This window comes from Cebus imitator, unplaced genomic scaffold (genome assembly GCF_001604975.1).
Source record: "Cebus imitator isolate Cc_AM_T3 unplaced genomic scaffold, Cebus_imitator-1.0 Scaffold328, whole genome shotgun sequence".
Classification (NCBI taxonomy): domain Eukaryota; kingdom Metazoa; phylum Chordata; class Mammalia; order Primates; family Cebidae; genus Cebus; species Cebus imitator.
In genome coordinates, this window is record NW_016107643.1 from 2183305 (window position 1) to 2197759 (window position 14455).

Here is a 14455-nt window from a genome sequence, read left to right on the forward strand (position 1 = left end):
TTTTTGACAGAGTCCTGCTGTGTCGCCCAGGCTGGAGGGCAATGGCATGATGTCGGTCACTGCAACCTCCACCTTCTGAGTTCAAGCAATTCTCCCACCTCGGCCTCCCAAGTAGCCAGAACTATAGGTGTGTACCACCATGCCTGGCTAATTTTTGTATTATTATTTTTTGGTAGAGACGGGGTTTCGCTGTTGGCCAGGGTGGTCTCAAAATCCTTGTCTCAGGCGATCCACTCTCCTTAGCCTCCCAAAGTGCTGGGGTTACAGGCTTGAGCCACCAGGCCCGGTCTGTCAGGATATTTTCTTCTTTTTTTTTTTTTTTTTGAGACAGAGTCGCACTCTGTCACTCAGGCTGGAGTACAATGGCGCAATCTTGGCTCGCGGCAACCTCTGCCTCCTGGGTTCAAGCAATGTCTCCTGCCTCAGCCTCCTGAGTAGCTGGGATCACAGGCACCTGCCACCACACCCACCTTATTTTAATTTTTAGTAGAGACGTGGTTTTACCATGCTGGCCAGGCTAGTCTTAAACTCCTGACCTCAGGTAATCCACCTGCCTCGGCCTCCCAAAGTGCTAGGATTACAGGCGTGAGCCACTGTGCCCGGCCTTTAGGATATTCAATTTTTTTTTTCTTTTTTTTTGTTTTACAGACGGGGTTTCTCCATGTTGGCCAGGCTGGTCTCACACTCCTGACCTCAGGTGATCCGCCCACCTTGGCCTCCCAAAGTGCTGGGATTACAGGCGTGAACCACTGCACCTGGCCGACCCTCTTAACTTTTAAAAGAATATCCTGGCCAGGTGAGGTGGCTCATGCCTGTAATCCCAGCACTTTGGGAGGCTGAGGCAGGAGGATCATCTGAAGTCAGGAGTTCGAGACTAGCCTGGCCAACATGGTGAAATCCCATCTTTACTTAAAAAGCAAAAATTAACCAGCCGTGGTGGCAGGGGCCTGTAGTCCCAGCTACTCAGGAGGCTGAGGCAGGAGAATCGCTTGAACCTGGGAGAGGGAGGTTGTAGTGAGCCCAGATCATGCCACTGAACTCCAACCTGGGCAACACAGTGAGGCTCTGTCTCAAAAAATAAAATAAAATAAAATAAAAAAGTAGGTACTAATCTTTTTGAAAAAGAGTTAAGATGGTGAGTAGCAAAGAATATGCTTACAAGTAGGTGAAAGGGAGGAAAGATTTCAGTGCTAAGTGGGGAAAGGCTGAGGACAAAGGGCCCCATGGGATTGAGGGAGAATACTTTTTAAGAAAGCTCTGGACATGTCAATGTGCTGTGTGTGTGGGCAGAGGAGAGGTAGGAGACAAGGAGAGCTGAGCAGTAACTGAAAGAGCAAGGCTCCTTAGAAAGGAAAAAGGATTGAGAGAAAGAGTCAGAGCTGACAGAGAATCTGCAGGACTTTTGGGATGGTGGTTTCCAGGGAGAAAGGGGATCAGGAAATTTGGAATTGCTAATCAATGGGCGTAAAGTTTCAGTTTGGCAAGATAGGCAAGTTCTAGGGATCTGCTGTACAACAGTGTGCTGTAGTTAATGATATGATATTTACACTTAAAAATGTGTTTCGAAGGTAGATCTCAGCTACATGCTCTTGTCACAATAAAATAAAATGAAAATAATAAATAAATGGAGGACTGTGCTTTGCCACCCAGACCCTTGGCATGGCAGGATGGGAATAGAACATGGGTTCTGCCGTTTCCTTCCTCTGCACACATTTACTGAGCACCTATTATATGCCAGGTGCCACAAAAGCACAGATAGGAGGTGTAAAGCCAGCTCTTTCTTTTGGCTTTTTGGCCAGGAGACAATGATGCTATTACTGAGAACCTACCACAAAGCACCCCTCACCTCTCCCCTTCATCCACAGACCCCTGCACAACCTCAGGCAGCCTGTGAAGGTGGGTCCTTTAGCACCTGGCCGACTCTCAGGCACATATACCTAATCTACTCTCCACATGCGGCCACCAAAGTATGCCTTCCAGCCTGGACACCAATTACTCAGCACGGCTCACAGCCTCCTTCCTGCCTCCTCCTGCCTTCTCTCTTGCTATAACGAAGGCATAACATGTAGACAGTCATGTGTGTATCTGAAGCACACAGCCCGATGGCTTTGCATATGCATGCACCAATGTCATCACTGGCCAGGTCAAGGTGTGGAACTGTCCCAGGCCTTCAGAAAGTTTTCTAGCATGCTCTGCCAGTTAATACCACTCACTGCACACACACAGATGGGTTATCACTATCCTGGATTTTATCACCATTGATTAGTTTCCCCTGTTTTTGAACTTCATCTACACAGAATCATAAACTATATATACTTTTAGTTTCAACCTGGCTTATTTTGCCCAGTGTAATGTCCGCGAAATTTATCCTCGTGCACATCAGTAGCTTGCTGTTTTTCCTTGTACTGTTGTACAGCCGTCTAGTCTATGGATTCATTGTTGATTTATCCATTCTCCTGCAGATGGCATCCGGCCTCCTCTCTTGACCCCTCATCTCATAGGCTACACATTTTAGGCCTCCCAGACCACAGAGCAACCCACCAAAACTGCTACTTCTCTGTGCTGATTTGTGTAGGGCCTTCTGCCCTCACACTTCATGAGATATATCTGAATATTGACAATGACAGCGCATTGTGACAAAAGTACATACAGAGTGTTTCAGGCGCACATGGGACATCTAAGTCTGGGGGTGGTCGGGGACGCAGGCACTATCACAGAGCACAGACTGACAAGGTAGGAGAGAGGCTCAGGTGTGGCTCACAGGTGGCTGGAGGGGACACTGGCTCGACTGTCCTGGGACTTCTAATATCAGAGCTTCTGTCCAGCTTGTATGCCTTGAGGCGCATTTGAGTGGGGCCCTGGGCTCTGAGTGTCTGGGCTGCTTTGAGTGGATGACACTTGGAGGCCCAAGGCCAGTGATGCTCAGTGACCTGCCCAAAAAGAGAGAGCTGGGAGTGAAAGCCTGGGGTCTGAGTGGTCACTAGGAATGACAGAGGTGGTGCTGTTGTGTATGTGTGTGTGTTTGTGTGTGTATGTAGGTCTCGGCAGACTGTCCCCCTCTGGGCATGGCTGGAAGGCAATTGCCACGCAGCCCAAAGCCAAAGCCAAACCCAGTGAGATGCTGCCGCCATAAAAACACGTAGGAGAAACAAGGCCTCTGGAGGTGCCTGGGAGAGGAAGAAGCTTTTCTGCTGATGGGTGCTTGCTTGGGTCTCGGGGGCTTCCCCAGCCCCTCTTGTTCCCTCACACCCGAGGGGAGGGTGAATAGCATTCTACGTCAAACAATTGGCCCAGACCTCTAGGATCAGGGGATTCTTGCACAAAATGTCTTTTATCAGGAACTTTTCCAACCGGCCCCCGTGTCCCAATGACACAGCCCTGCCCTGGCCACATCCCCTCTCTCGGGGTCCTCCCTGAAAGTCCGCAGGCAGCAGGCTCTCACTGTGGCGCCTCCCACACAAGCCTGGGCTCCTCTGGGCATCTGGCTGAAAGATCTCTATGAGGAGGGCAGATTTAGATAATTCCCTGTGATTTTCCATGGCACCCAGCCCTGCACCAGCTTGCTGTGGTGAGGACAGGGGATTGTACCTGGCATGGGCAGGGCTGCCAAGAGCGCCTCCTCCATAGGCCCCAAGGATTGGTGTCCCTATGTTCTCTCTCCAAAGTGGAGCACTTCTGACTGAAAGGGGAGTACTACTAGCCATCCCACTGGTCACAGGCAGGGAACAGGACTGTCCTGGGTCACCATGCACAGAGCAGATGGCTCAGATGGGTGTCACACTGAACATGGGCAGGAGGGTGCCCTCTCTCTGGACAAGGGGTGTTCTACTTGCACCTCCACACCTCCAGCACCAGCAGCTTCCTGAGGGTCCCAGAGGAGCCAGTACTGCCCTCCCTGGCCTTGCTGCCTGAAATCGCAGCATTGGGGCACTTAAGGCCTAAGCTGCTCATTGACCCTCTGCCTGCTTTGGGAACATGCACTGTAGTTACTCCTTGCAGGGAAAGTGGGGCAGCTGGAGATGTGGGAGATGATCCCCAGCCACTCTTTGGGACTCTCTGGATTTCAGGTACCCTCATCTGTGTCCCAGTCACTCCCAGGCAGTGACTTGGGTCCTTAGAAGCCCCCACAGTTCAGGGCAGCTGGCCTGTGGTGCTGCCTCTCTGGCCTGACCACAGCATTCCAGGTTTACAGGTGATAGCCCATGGCTTACCATGCCAATGTTCCTCTGGGACTCCGGGCCCTTCCCTGAGGTTCTTGATGCCCTCTAGGCTGCTGCCGCTTCTACCTGGCTTTGTGTGCAGAAGTGTGAGTGAGGGCACCCCAGGTCTCCTCTGGCCCTGCTGAGTGCCTTCACTTCCAGGGCCTATGTGGGCCCATTTCTTGCTGGCATACATACTCTTTCTCAATCCCTCTATCTCTGGTGCTCATCACAGCTGGTGTGGTGACCAGGACCTGGGAGGAAGCAGGTGCCACCTGAACAGCCATCCTGCTCCTCCTGGCTGCCTTTTTTTTCTGCTTCCTTTGGGTCTTTCAATGTCAGTGCTCCCCAAAGTTCTGTTCTGATGTCCTCTTTTCTCTTCTCCCCATTCTCTTTCTGGGAGACTGCACCCCATGCTCCTGCAACCATCCCCATCCTTGATCCCTGCATCCAACTTCCCAATGTCCTCTATCCCCTACCACATGCCTGGCATCTCCATGCCAACATATGCCAGCCCCTGGGGGTCTACATTCCCCCCAAAAGTGCTGCTCAGTGTTCCCTGTTCCTTCAAAGGCATCTCCCTCCTCCCAGCCCTGGGCTCTGTGCTGGGAGTGTCAGGATCTCCTGGCCCCCTCTCCCTCCTGCACAGCTTCCAGACCCCTCCTGCTCCCAAACGGGCTCTGCCCTCCCTGTCTGCTGCTTCTGCCCTCCAAGTCGTACTGGGGCAGATCAGAATATTTTGTTTCCCTGTTTCCTTGTTTGGCCTCTGTCCTGTTTGCTCATCTTTGCCAGATTCAACTCAATTCAACTCCATCAGTGTCCCTAGGACACTCAGAGAGGTGCCCGAGAAGCCTGGTGCAGCACAAACCATTAGGAAGGAGGGTGCAAGGCCTCCTCCAACCCCCAGTTCCCTACACCACATGTGTGGCGCAGCAGAAATGTAAAGACTGAGAAAGAGCTGTGCGTGCCAGAAAGGAGCAAGGGTCATGGAAATTAAGGGATGACTTCCTGGAAGAGGGCGTCATGTGATGTGGACCTCAAAGAAAGCAGTAGCCTTTTGCAATGTTGCTTGGAGCAACGAAGAGTTAGCAAAACCTAACATTCAGCAGGGGACTGGATCAACGCACTGTGGAATACTCTCAAATGTACCGCTGTGAAAATGGCCCAGCATGGATAAAACTTAGCCATATAATGTTGGGTGAAATGGCAAATTGAAAAATGATGATATGCATGGCATGGTGCCATTCGTGTAAATCTTAAAGACACACAAAACAATATATTGTTATGGATACAGATGTCTGTAGTTAGAGTATAAACATCTGTATGAGAGTGATAAACCCCAGATTTATCTCTGGGGAGGGAGGGAGAGGAGGAGGAAGGGACAGGAGGAGGCGATCTAGTGTGGCTTGTTCTATTTCTTTGAAAAGAGAGAGGAAGGGATCTAAAGCAAATATGGCAAAATGTTAATGTCTGCTCAATGTAGGTGATTACAGGTATGTGGGTGCTTGTTTTATTGTTTTCTCCTTATTTGTGCATTAAACTAAAATTTTAAAGGAAGTTACAAGGAAAAAAAAAGAGGGAGCTGGCATTCTACACAGGTTGGGTATTCCCTACAGGAGCCCAGTGTGAACCAAGGGACAGGGGTTGAATGAGGGCGCCCAGGAGCCCAGCACAGCTGGGCAAGGCTGGAGCAGGGGCTGGGGGGAGGGGCCTGGAGGATGGGCTTGCGTGTCTAAGGGCGGGCACCAACCTTATCCTCCCTGCTTACTTGCCTCCTCCTCCTAGTGTGTTGCTTAGGGTCCGTTCCCTGCCCCAGTCCTGCAACAACCTTTGGCTGGATGATATTCAAGGGTTACGTATTCATTCCTTACCCTATATTGAGTAACTGTTACAAAAGCTACAGCTCCATCATGGCCCTCTAGATGAGCATTATTACCATCACCCCATTTCTATTTTATAGATAAAAAAGCAAGCACAGAGGGGTTAAGGGATTTTCCCACGGTGACACAGCTAGCGGGAGAGAGGCAGAGCTGGGAGTGGCACAGTGCCTGCGGTCCTCACTGAAGTGGTCTCTATTGCCCCCCACATACCAGGACACCATGCTGAGTGCCTTGGACTCAGTGATGACACAGGTGACACAGCCCTGCCCTCACACACTGTCTGGGCGAGTCCCGGACACAAACCAATCAGCACACAGATGTAATTATAACCCATGATCTAGTGAAGGAAGAGAACCTTGTGCTTCAAGGGAGAAAACAAGGACATGACTGAGGGTCATGGGTCCAAGAAGGTCCCTGTGAAGAGGGAACATTTAAGCCAGGACCTAAAGGGTAGAGTTGGCCAGGGGGGATTGTGAAGGGCAGTAAAGACAGAGAAAACAGCAAGTGGCAAAGGCCTGAGGACAGGCCTGGGATTTGGCAAGAAACCGGCAGAGGGTCAGAGGGGCCGAGCATGAGCAGAGAGAAGCAGGAAGGCCGTGAAGGCAGAGGCGGAAGTGGCTCTTATTTGGGATCTCCATTGTAAGAAGGGGGACCACGTGTCTGTATGGCCCCAGTTCCAGCCTGTGGTCCCAGTGTAAATATTCATAGTGTCCTATTTTGGTATGGACAATAATAAATTTGAAGGTCACCTTCTCATAGGTGATGATAGAGAGTTTGGATTTTGTTCTCAGGACAGTGGGAAAGCATTGAGGGCTTTTTTTTTTTTTTTTTTTTTTTTTTTTNAAAAAAAAAAAAAAAGAGAAACAAATGATATAATTTATGCCAGATTCTTAGCAGAGTGCTTGACTCATCATCAGCTTTCAGTAAATTGTATCATCATTGTTGTCGCCATGTTTCCCGCACAGGTGTTAAGAAGGTAGATAAAAGAGGGGTGACACCAAATTTTCAAAATTCGTTAGAAATTTGATTTGCAAGTAACCAAAGAAGGTCTCCCTCCCACCCTCCTTCCCCACCAACAGTTCACTGCTCCTTGCTCCGCTAACCTCATTCCTCTCCACCCCCGAACCCTCACCCTTCCCAGTGTTCCCAGTTTCATGTACCTTTTTCCGGAGATATTTTACGCACAAACAAGTGGAAACATGTCTGTGTGTGTTTGTTTTAGGAACAATTATTCTTAAGCAGCTCTCTACCTGAAAGAGTAAAGAGCCTCCTTTCAAGCTGATAATTGAAATGGGGAAATAAAGTAAAAGTTTATTCCCTCCATGGTTCCAAAGGGCAAGTTCTTCACCCTGTAGAATCAAGTGGTTACATCTTTCCCAAGTTAACATGAAGGACATTATGTTAGTCAGCCTTAATATGAAGAACATTAGCACCCTTTCGGTAGGGTAGACACTGAAGCCTGAAAGAATGGCTCTGTGGAGTCACCTGGGGTTTATTACTGCTTCTGATAGGCCGTTTTATCTCACTGTCGAGAAACTATCGTTTAACTATATGGGCCAAATATATGCGTGCCCAGAATCAACAACTATATCTCTTTTCCATATTTTATATGAGTTATCAACTGACTGGCTCCAAATTAAATTCAAAAGGAATTAGAAGCCTTAGCTGAGGAGCCACTGATGAGATACCCTACTCTGGGTGGGCAGATGCGGCAAAAATTTTCAGAGATAGTACAACTGCTTCCACTTTCCTTTTAAACATTACCTCACATGTGTGAATCTAATGTAGGATTTAGCTCTTCCACGTTCTGTTGTTTAGGGCAAAATGATTGGCTCAAAAGGAAATACTTCTCATTATCATGTTGCCTAATTCATGCGGTGGGATCCAACATAGAGGAACTCAGGTTCCGATTTGAACCTGATAGGATCTAACCTCTGATTTTTGTTTGGGGATATTAGATTATGTTAGAATGCCACTGCTTCATAATTATTACACATGTAGTCCCAGAATTGTGTAACTCAGAGCCACTGGCTCTAAGCGACCAAACTTCTTTATAAAACATAATGCCAGCCAGGCACGGTGGCTCACACCTGTAATACTAGCACTTTGGGAGGCCAAGGTGGGTGAATCACTTGAGGTCAGGAGTTCAAGACCAGCCTGGTCAATATGGTGAAACACCGTCTCTACTAAAAAATTAGCCGGGCAAGGTAGTGGGTGCTTTGTAATCCCAGCTGCTCGGAAGGCTGAGGCATGTAAATCACTTGAACCCAGGAGGCAGAGATTGCAGTGAGCCGAGATCACGCCACTGCACTCCAGCCTGGGCAATAGAGTGAGACTCAGTCTTGAAAACAAACAAACAAAAACAACAAAGGAAAACCAAAACAAAACATAACATCCTGGCTCTGACTTGGCGTGACCCTATGAGGACATCCCCAGTACATGCATCTTGAGGGAAGAAGCAGATTCAGCCACTATATACCAGCTGCTGACTGATTCTTGGGTGGTTTGGCAGGTGTATGTGGTTCAGCAGCCTTGGCTAGACAACAGAGGTTGCCATTTTTTTTAAACCTTCACTTTGGAAGAGGAAATGAAAGTGCCAGTCCACTTGAAAGCCCTCTCTTTGAAAACTCACTTTTTAACCCATGGTTACTTGGCAAACCAATATTTGAGATATGGTGTTATGCGGTGTTTTGTTCTGCTGTGGATGTTACTGGTTTCCTTAACAGTAGAAATAGCTCTGTGAATTGGGTCTTGACAAGTAAAAGGCTTTTCCATTGGCCTTTACTGGTGTTGGATATGTATATGCTTTTTTTTTCTTTTTTTTTTTTTTTTTTTGAGACGGAGTTTTGCTCTTGTTACCCAGGCTGGAGTGCAATGGCGCGATCTCGGTTCACCGCAACCTCCGTCTCTTGGGTTCAGGCAATTCTCCTGGAGGGCCTTTAATAGGAGAGTGACACATCTAATTTATAATATATAAAGGTCACTGTGGCTGCATTGTGGAGAGGGCTTTCAGGGGCACAGGAAGGAGGCCACTGCCTCTTTCCTGACTCAGCCTGGCAGTGTGGAAGTGTCTAGGCCTGGGAAAGCCAGAGAAGGCCCGGCTTGGGCGGGTGGAGGTTGCAGCCATGGGTGGATCTGACTCTAGGCAAATTAGTCCCCAGAGATGCTGTTCCCCCTCTACTGCTTGCACTGGTCCAGCCCCCAGTCCCATACCCAAGGCTTCCAAGAGAGGGCTCAAGAGATAGGAGGAAGCCTCTAAAAACTGCCCAAATCCCGGGACTGCAGGGCAGCTTGTGAAAGAAGCAGGAAAGCTCCCCAGAAGAGCTCAAGGACTCAGTAAGCTCAAGAAATAACGATTAACGATGTGAACTTTCCGTTTGACAATTTATCCCTATCCCTTTGCTTCTCAAAAGAGAAGCAAAATCTCCTCCTTTCCAAGAGGAGATTTCAGAAATGAGGGCCCAGAGCACTCAGAAACACCAGCTGGGGAGGGCCTCAAAATGGGGCCAGCTTCCAAAACGAATGAGAGCCGGTGGCTTCTGGCATCTGCTGATGTACCTACTGACTGGCCAGAGCTTGCGGCCCATGAATGAACACATGTAGGCCCACCCTCTCGATGCACCTACCTCCTGGGAGGGGGATCTGTCGGGGGACACATACACTGCCAACCACATATGGGCAGCTGCCCGCCCAGATTTTCACAGACGTTTTATTTTTAGAGGGCCTAGTAGCATAAGTCCAGGAGTTGGAAGTGAAGAAGGGAAGGACAGAAAAGTTAGAAGCCTGCGAAACAAACCTGGCAAGCACGAAGAGCCTCTCCTTGGCCCTCCACAAAGTGGTACATGCACACCTGCCTCTTAGGAGACCCAGGACTTGCTGAGTCAACCCTCCATGTTCAGGTGGGGGTCGCCCAAGTCTGGGTGCCAGGAGGGCACCGCCACAGGCCCAGAGAGAACAGGAGGGGCTGGTGGGAGAGGGGTCACTCACCGAGCGGCAGGACAAAGAAGAAAGGGAACCAGCAGAGCACGAAGACGCCCACGACGATGGCCAGCGTCTTGGCAGCTTTCTTCTCACGGGAGAACTTGAGCAGGCGCACGGAGAGCGAGCTGCGGAAGGTGTGGCCCTTGGCGCTGCGTGTGCCTCGCGCCCCGTCGGCGCCCGTGGCCGCGCCGCGACAGTGGATGCGAAGCACCACCTCCGAGGCTTTGCCCCGCTCGCGCTTGACGCCCGCCTCGAGGCTGCGCGTGGTGCTGCGCGCGACCACGTACACGCGGCAGTACATCACCACGATGACCGCCATGGGCAGGTAGAAGGAGCACACGGAGGAGAAGACAGCGTAGCCAGCCTCCTCGGTGATGCCGCAGAAGCGCTCGTCAGGGGGCACAGGTTCCTTCCAGCCCAGCAGCGGCCCTACAGACACCACCAGGGCTACGACCCAGAGCAGCGCCAGGATGGCGGCCGCCTTGCGCTCGGTCATGATGGCTGGGTACTTGAGTGAGTGGCGCACGCCCACGTACCGGTCCACGGAGATGGTGCAGAGGCTGAGGATGGAGGCCGTGCAGCACAGCACGTCCACGGCTGCCCACACGTCGCAGAAGGCCCGGCCAAAGGCCCAGAAGCCCAGAACCTCCATGGTGGCCGAGAAGGGCAGCACCGTGGCGCTCAGCAGCAGGTCAGCCACGGCCAGGTTCACGATGAAATAGTTGGTGACAGTTTGCAGGTGGCGGTTGCAGGCCACTGAGAGGATGACAAGCAGGTTACCCGCCACGGCCATAAGGATGAAGGCTGCTAGGAAGACGCCCACACCCACGCCCTGCGCGCTCACCACCAGCCCCCCGACGGCCGCCGTGCCATTAACGTCGCTGCCCGCACCCGCGCTCCCCGGCTCCCCTGCGGAGCTCTGGTTGTCCTCGCCACTGCCTGCACTCACCACGCCGCCGCCGCCCGCGGCCCCCGGCACGCTGCCCACCGCCGGGCCCTCTGAGGGGGCCGCGCCGCCCGCGCTGCCCCCGCTGCCGCCAGCGCTGGAGCCCCCTGCGCTGCTGTCCGGACGGGGTCCCTCGAAACTGACGCTCAGGAGATTGCGGAAAGTCATCTCAACGCGCTGCCGTCGGTGGCCGGGCCAGGGCACAGTACGAACGACCGGTAGAGAGGGGAGCACCTGGCATAGCCGCGGGGCTCCAGATGCAGCTCCGCGCGCGGGTCCCCAGATGCAGCTCAGTGCGCGGGTCCCGTCCGGGTCCTGCCCAAGTTCCTGTGACGCGGAGCGCAGCTGTCCGAGAGCGGAGCTGCCTGGCCCGGGCGGCGGCCGGGGCTCCCCGAGGCCGGCGGTGGAGTAGCACCGAACAGGGGCCGGCGACGCGCGCAGCGCTCTGAGCGTGCCCGGCGGGCGGGCAAAGCGGCAGCTCCGGGACCGGGCGGTGCAGGCAGCGGCCGCTGCGGCGCTCCCAACTCGGCGCGGGGGGCGGGACCGAGGAGGGGCACCGCCAGGAAGGAGGAGGGGGCGACCCGGGCCGAGAGAGGGGCACCACACTCCAGGAGAGAAGGGACCCTTCGCGCAGGGCAAGCGAGTGTGTTAGGGTCTAGGGGGGGCTGCGGCGCTGGCACGCGCTCGGGTCCTGCAGAAGCCACCCACGCTTCTCCGCAGGTGCCCAAGCCCGCCCTGTCCCCTCGCGGTGCCCTTCGCGTTCCCTCTCGCTCCTCTCCCGGACCCCCTCCTCCTTGGCCCTCAACAGCGTCCCTCTTCCTCCCGCCCTCTCCCCCGAGTCTCTCGGTCACTCGTTGGTGCCCTTGGTCGCACGGTGCGTAGAAGGTGTGAGTCCTGGGTCTTCGGGATCCCGACTTCGGCCGCCAGAGAGCAGCAAGCGCCTGGGATCTGCGGACTGCGGACCGGACGGCGCAATGCCGCTGCGTGTCGCCTCCCGGGACTGCCCGCATGGATCTGCCGCACCTTCTTTTTCTCGGGCCACTGGCCAGGGCAGGGTTTCCAACACCTCTGCCCAGTGCGTTAGCGTGAAGAAAGCCCAGGAAGGGTCGGAAGCCTGTGCTGAGCTGAGGTTAGGTACGATGGGCGCAGAAGCGGGAGGCTGTGACTTCAGACCTCGGACCCTGCCCAAGACGCGCTGGTGTGCATACACCAACTTGCCCACAGTTAATTTTCTCTGTAGCAGATGCGGAAATAAATCTTTCTATAGCTACCCTAAATAAGGGGTCTTGTTCTTGTTCTGGCCTTGTTAAGAGGGAGGGTTTAAGTGCCAGAGGGCGGGAAAGGGCACTTGGCAGGATGGTTAAACGGGGCGGGTGTGAGACAGTCTGGCTCCGAATCTGAATCCAGGCTCTGCCCCATATTAACTGTGGGTCCTCTTTGTGCCTCAGTTCCTCATCTGTAAAATGAGAATAAGAAGTAGTGTCTACCTCCTGGCCTGAGGGGTAACTGAGTAAATATGGGCGAGGGCTCCAGAGCAGTGCCTGGGTATGTCAAGGGAGTAGGGCTTGTTCCGGGCAGGCTTTTAACAGGGAGGATGGAAGGCAGAGGAAATGTGGGGCTGGTATGGACCCCCAATGCAGGTGTGGGAGAGGGTATGAGAAGCCTTTTGAGCAGTAGCAGGACTGGGTAGGGAGAGGCACACAGAAATTATTCAGGTAGCCGATATAAAAATACCAGCAGTGGCACGTGGCAGGCACCAAGCTGGATACACTAACCGCAAGGCCGATACTGCCATCTCATAGTTGCAGAATGAGGAGGGCTTGAGCCCTACCAAGGAGATGAGGGCCTGCTTGGAGAAGTGTCTGGGAGGGGCCAGAGAGCCCATAGCCTCTGTGTCCACAGACTGGGGATGACACAAGTGCAGGATGTCTGAGTCCTAGATGAGAAGCTGCTTTGGAGAAAAAGTAAAACACCGGAGAAATGTTGAGAGATGGGTGGCCTCCCTCCTCCCCACCACCCAGTCCAGGAAGCTAAGGCTTTTATAATCATAGCTTGGAAGCAGCTCTTCCAAGGCCATCCCCATTACATCTTTTATTTTGGTTTTTGGAAACTTACCATAGTGAGTTGAAATGAAAGCAAGGTGGCTTCTCAGGATTAGCTAGCAGCTGACCAAAAGCAAAATCTTGGGTTTGCACTTCCTCTCTGAGAGGGGAGGGACGGTGGGAACGTAAAGGGGAGGCCAGGTGCTCCTCTTTAGGGGGTGGTACATGGCAGGCCAGTGTCCATGGCTGGCTGCCATCACATAGTGTGGGATAGGTGCAATCCTGGTGGAATCCATTTGATTCTGTGATTGGCCAGTTTTCAAAGAAGACTGGGAAGAGGAGACAGTTAAACCTAAGGCTGGGGCTGGGGTTTAGGGGGCTACTGGACTGGTGTCACATAGACATCTGTGCCTGATTCTGGTGTGGAGAGCCAGCAGAAGGCTGGCTGGAGGTGCCCTTGCCAGCAGGGTAGGAAGAGTTGTGGAATAGAATACCTGGAAGAAGATGGGGAAGTCTTTCCCCATTTCAGGTCTTGGTGGTCCTCAGAAGGTCTGCAAGATGATTCCAGAGGTTCTGGAGCTCTTGGGAAATGAATATGGAAGGACAGTGGTTATGAGATTGTTGTAGGTTCCTGTACCTGTTTATCAGATGCTGAAATCTGGGAAGGGGTCAAGAGCATGTGCTGCTGGCAGGGGCAGCAAGAGAAAGAGCTGTCTCTCTCTGAAGGGAGGTCTTAGAAGTGGAGGGCTGGGATAAAGCTCAATATCACTCCAAACACACCATTCACAGCTAGATCTTTGCTTGGATGCCTCATGAGCATCTCAGATTAAACATGTTCCTAAGTTACTCACCATCTCTGACACTAAAATCAACTTACTGTATTCACTTAGGAAAATGGAACCACCATCCATGCAATTGCTGCAGTTAGAAACCTAAACTCCTCCTTCTGTTTTACTCTCCACCCCAAATCTAGCCAGTCCTAGAGTGGTGTTGATTGTGTTTGCCTACTTGACTTTGTGAACACATCCCCTTCTCTCCAAGGTCTCTGTTGAAGGTCAGGCCCTGGTTACGCCTCATTCCAATTTTCATTCATACTCTAATAATGCCTCCCAGTCTGTTGCCATACGGACCTTCTAAATATGACCATTTTACTCTTTTGAAAGTATTTATTTGATAACTCACCAGTGCTTTAAGTTCATAGCACACTTAGTCTTGTGTGACTGGACTCTTTCCTGTTTCTTACCTTTTTTTGGTTGGGGAATGCTCAAAGTAAGTTGTTTGGAAGGCTACTTGCAGGAAGCATAATGAGGTTGTTTCTTTAAAATGGATGCTGCTTTGAATCTGGGGCACATGGGACCCTGGGATTTATTTGGATTATAAATGAATGAATGTGGGTCAAAGGCTTTT

At 52.1% G+C, this 14455-nt stretch overlaps 1 protein-coding gene across 1 annotated transcript in view; it reads right to left on the reverse strand.

The window, feature by feature from the left end:
• The window catches only part of ADRA1D (adrenoceptor alpha 1D), a 29138-nt gene extending 17857 nt beyond the window's left edge, over positions 1-11281 (reverse strand). Inside the window, exon 1 of the mRNA XM_017504847.2 lies at positions 10067-11281. Within this exon, the coding sequence (XP_017360336.1) occupies positions 10067-11174 (1108 nt within the window). The 5' untranslated portion in view covers positions 11175-11281. The remainder of the gene's footprint in view (positions 1-10066) is intronic.
• Positions 11282-14455: the final 3174 nt, after the last annotated feature.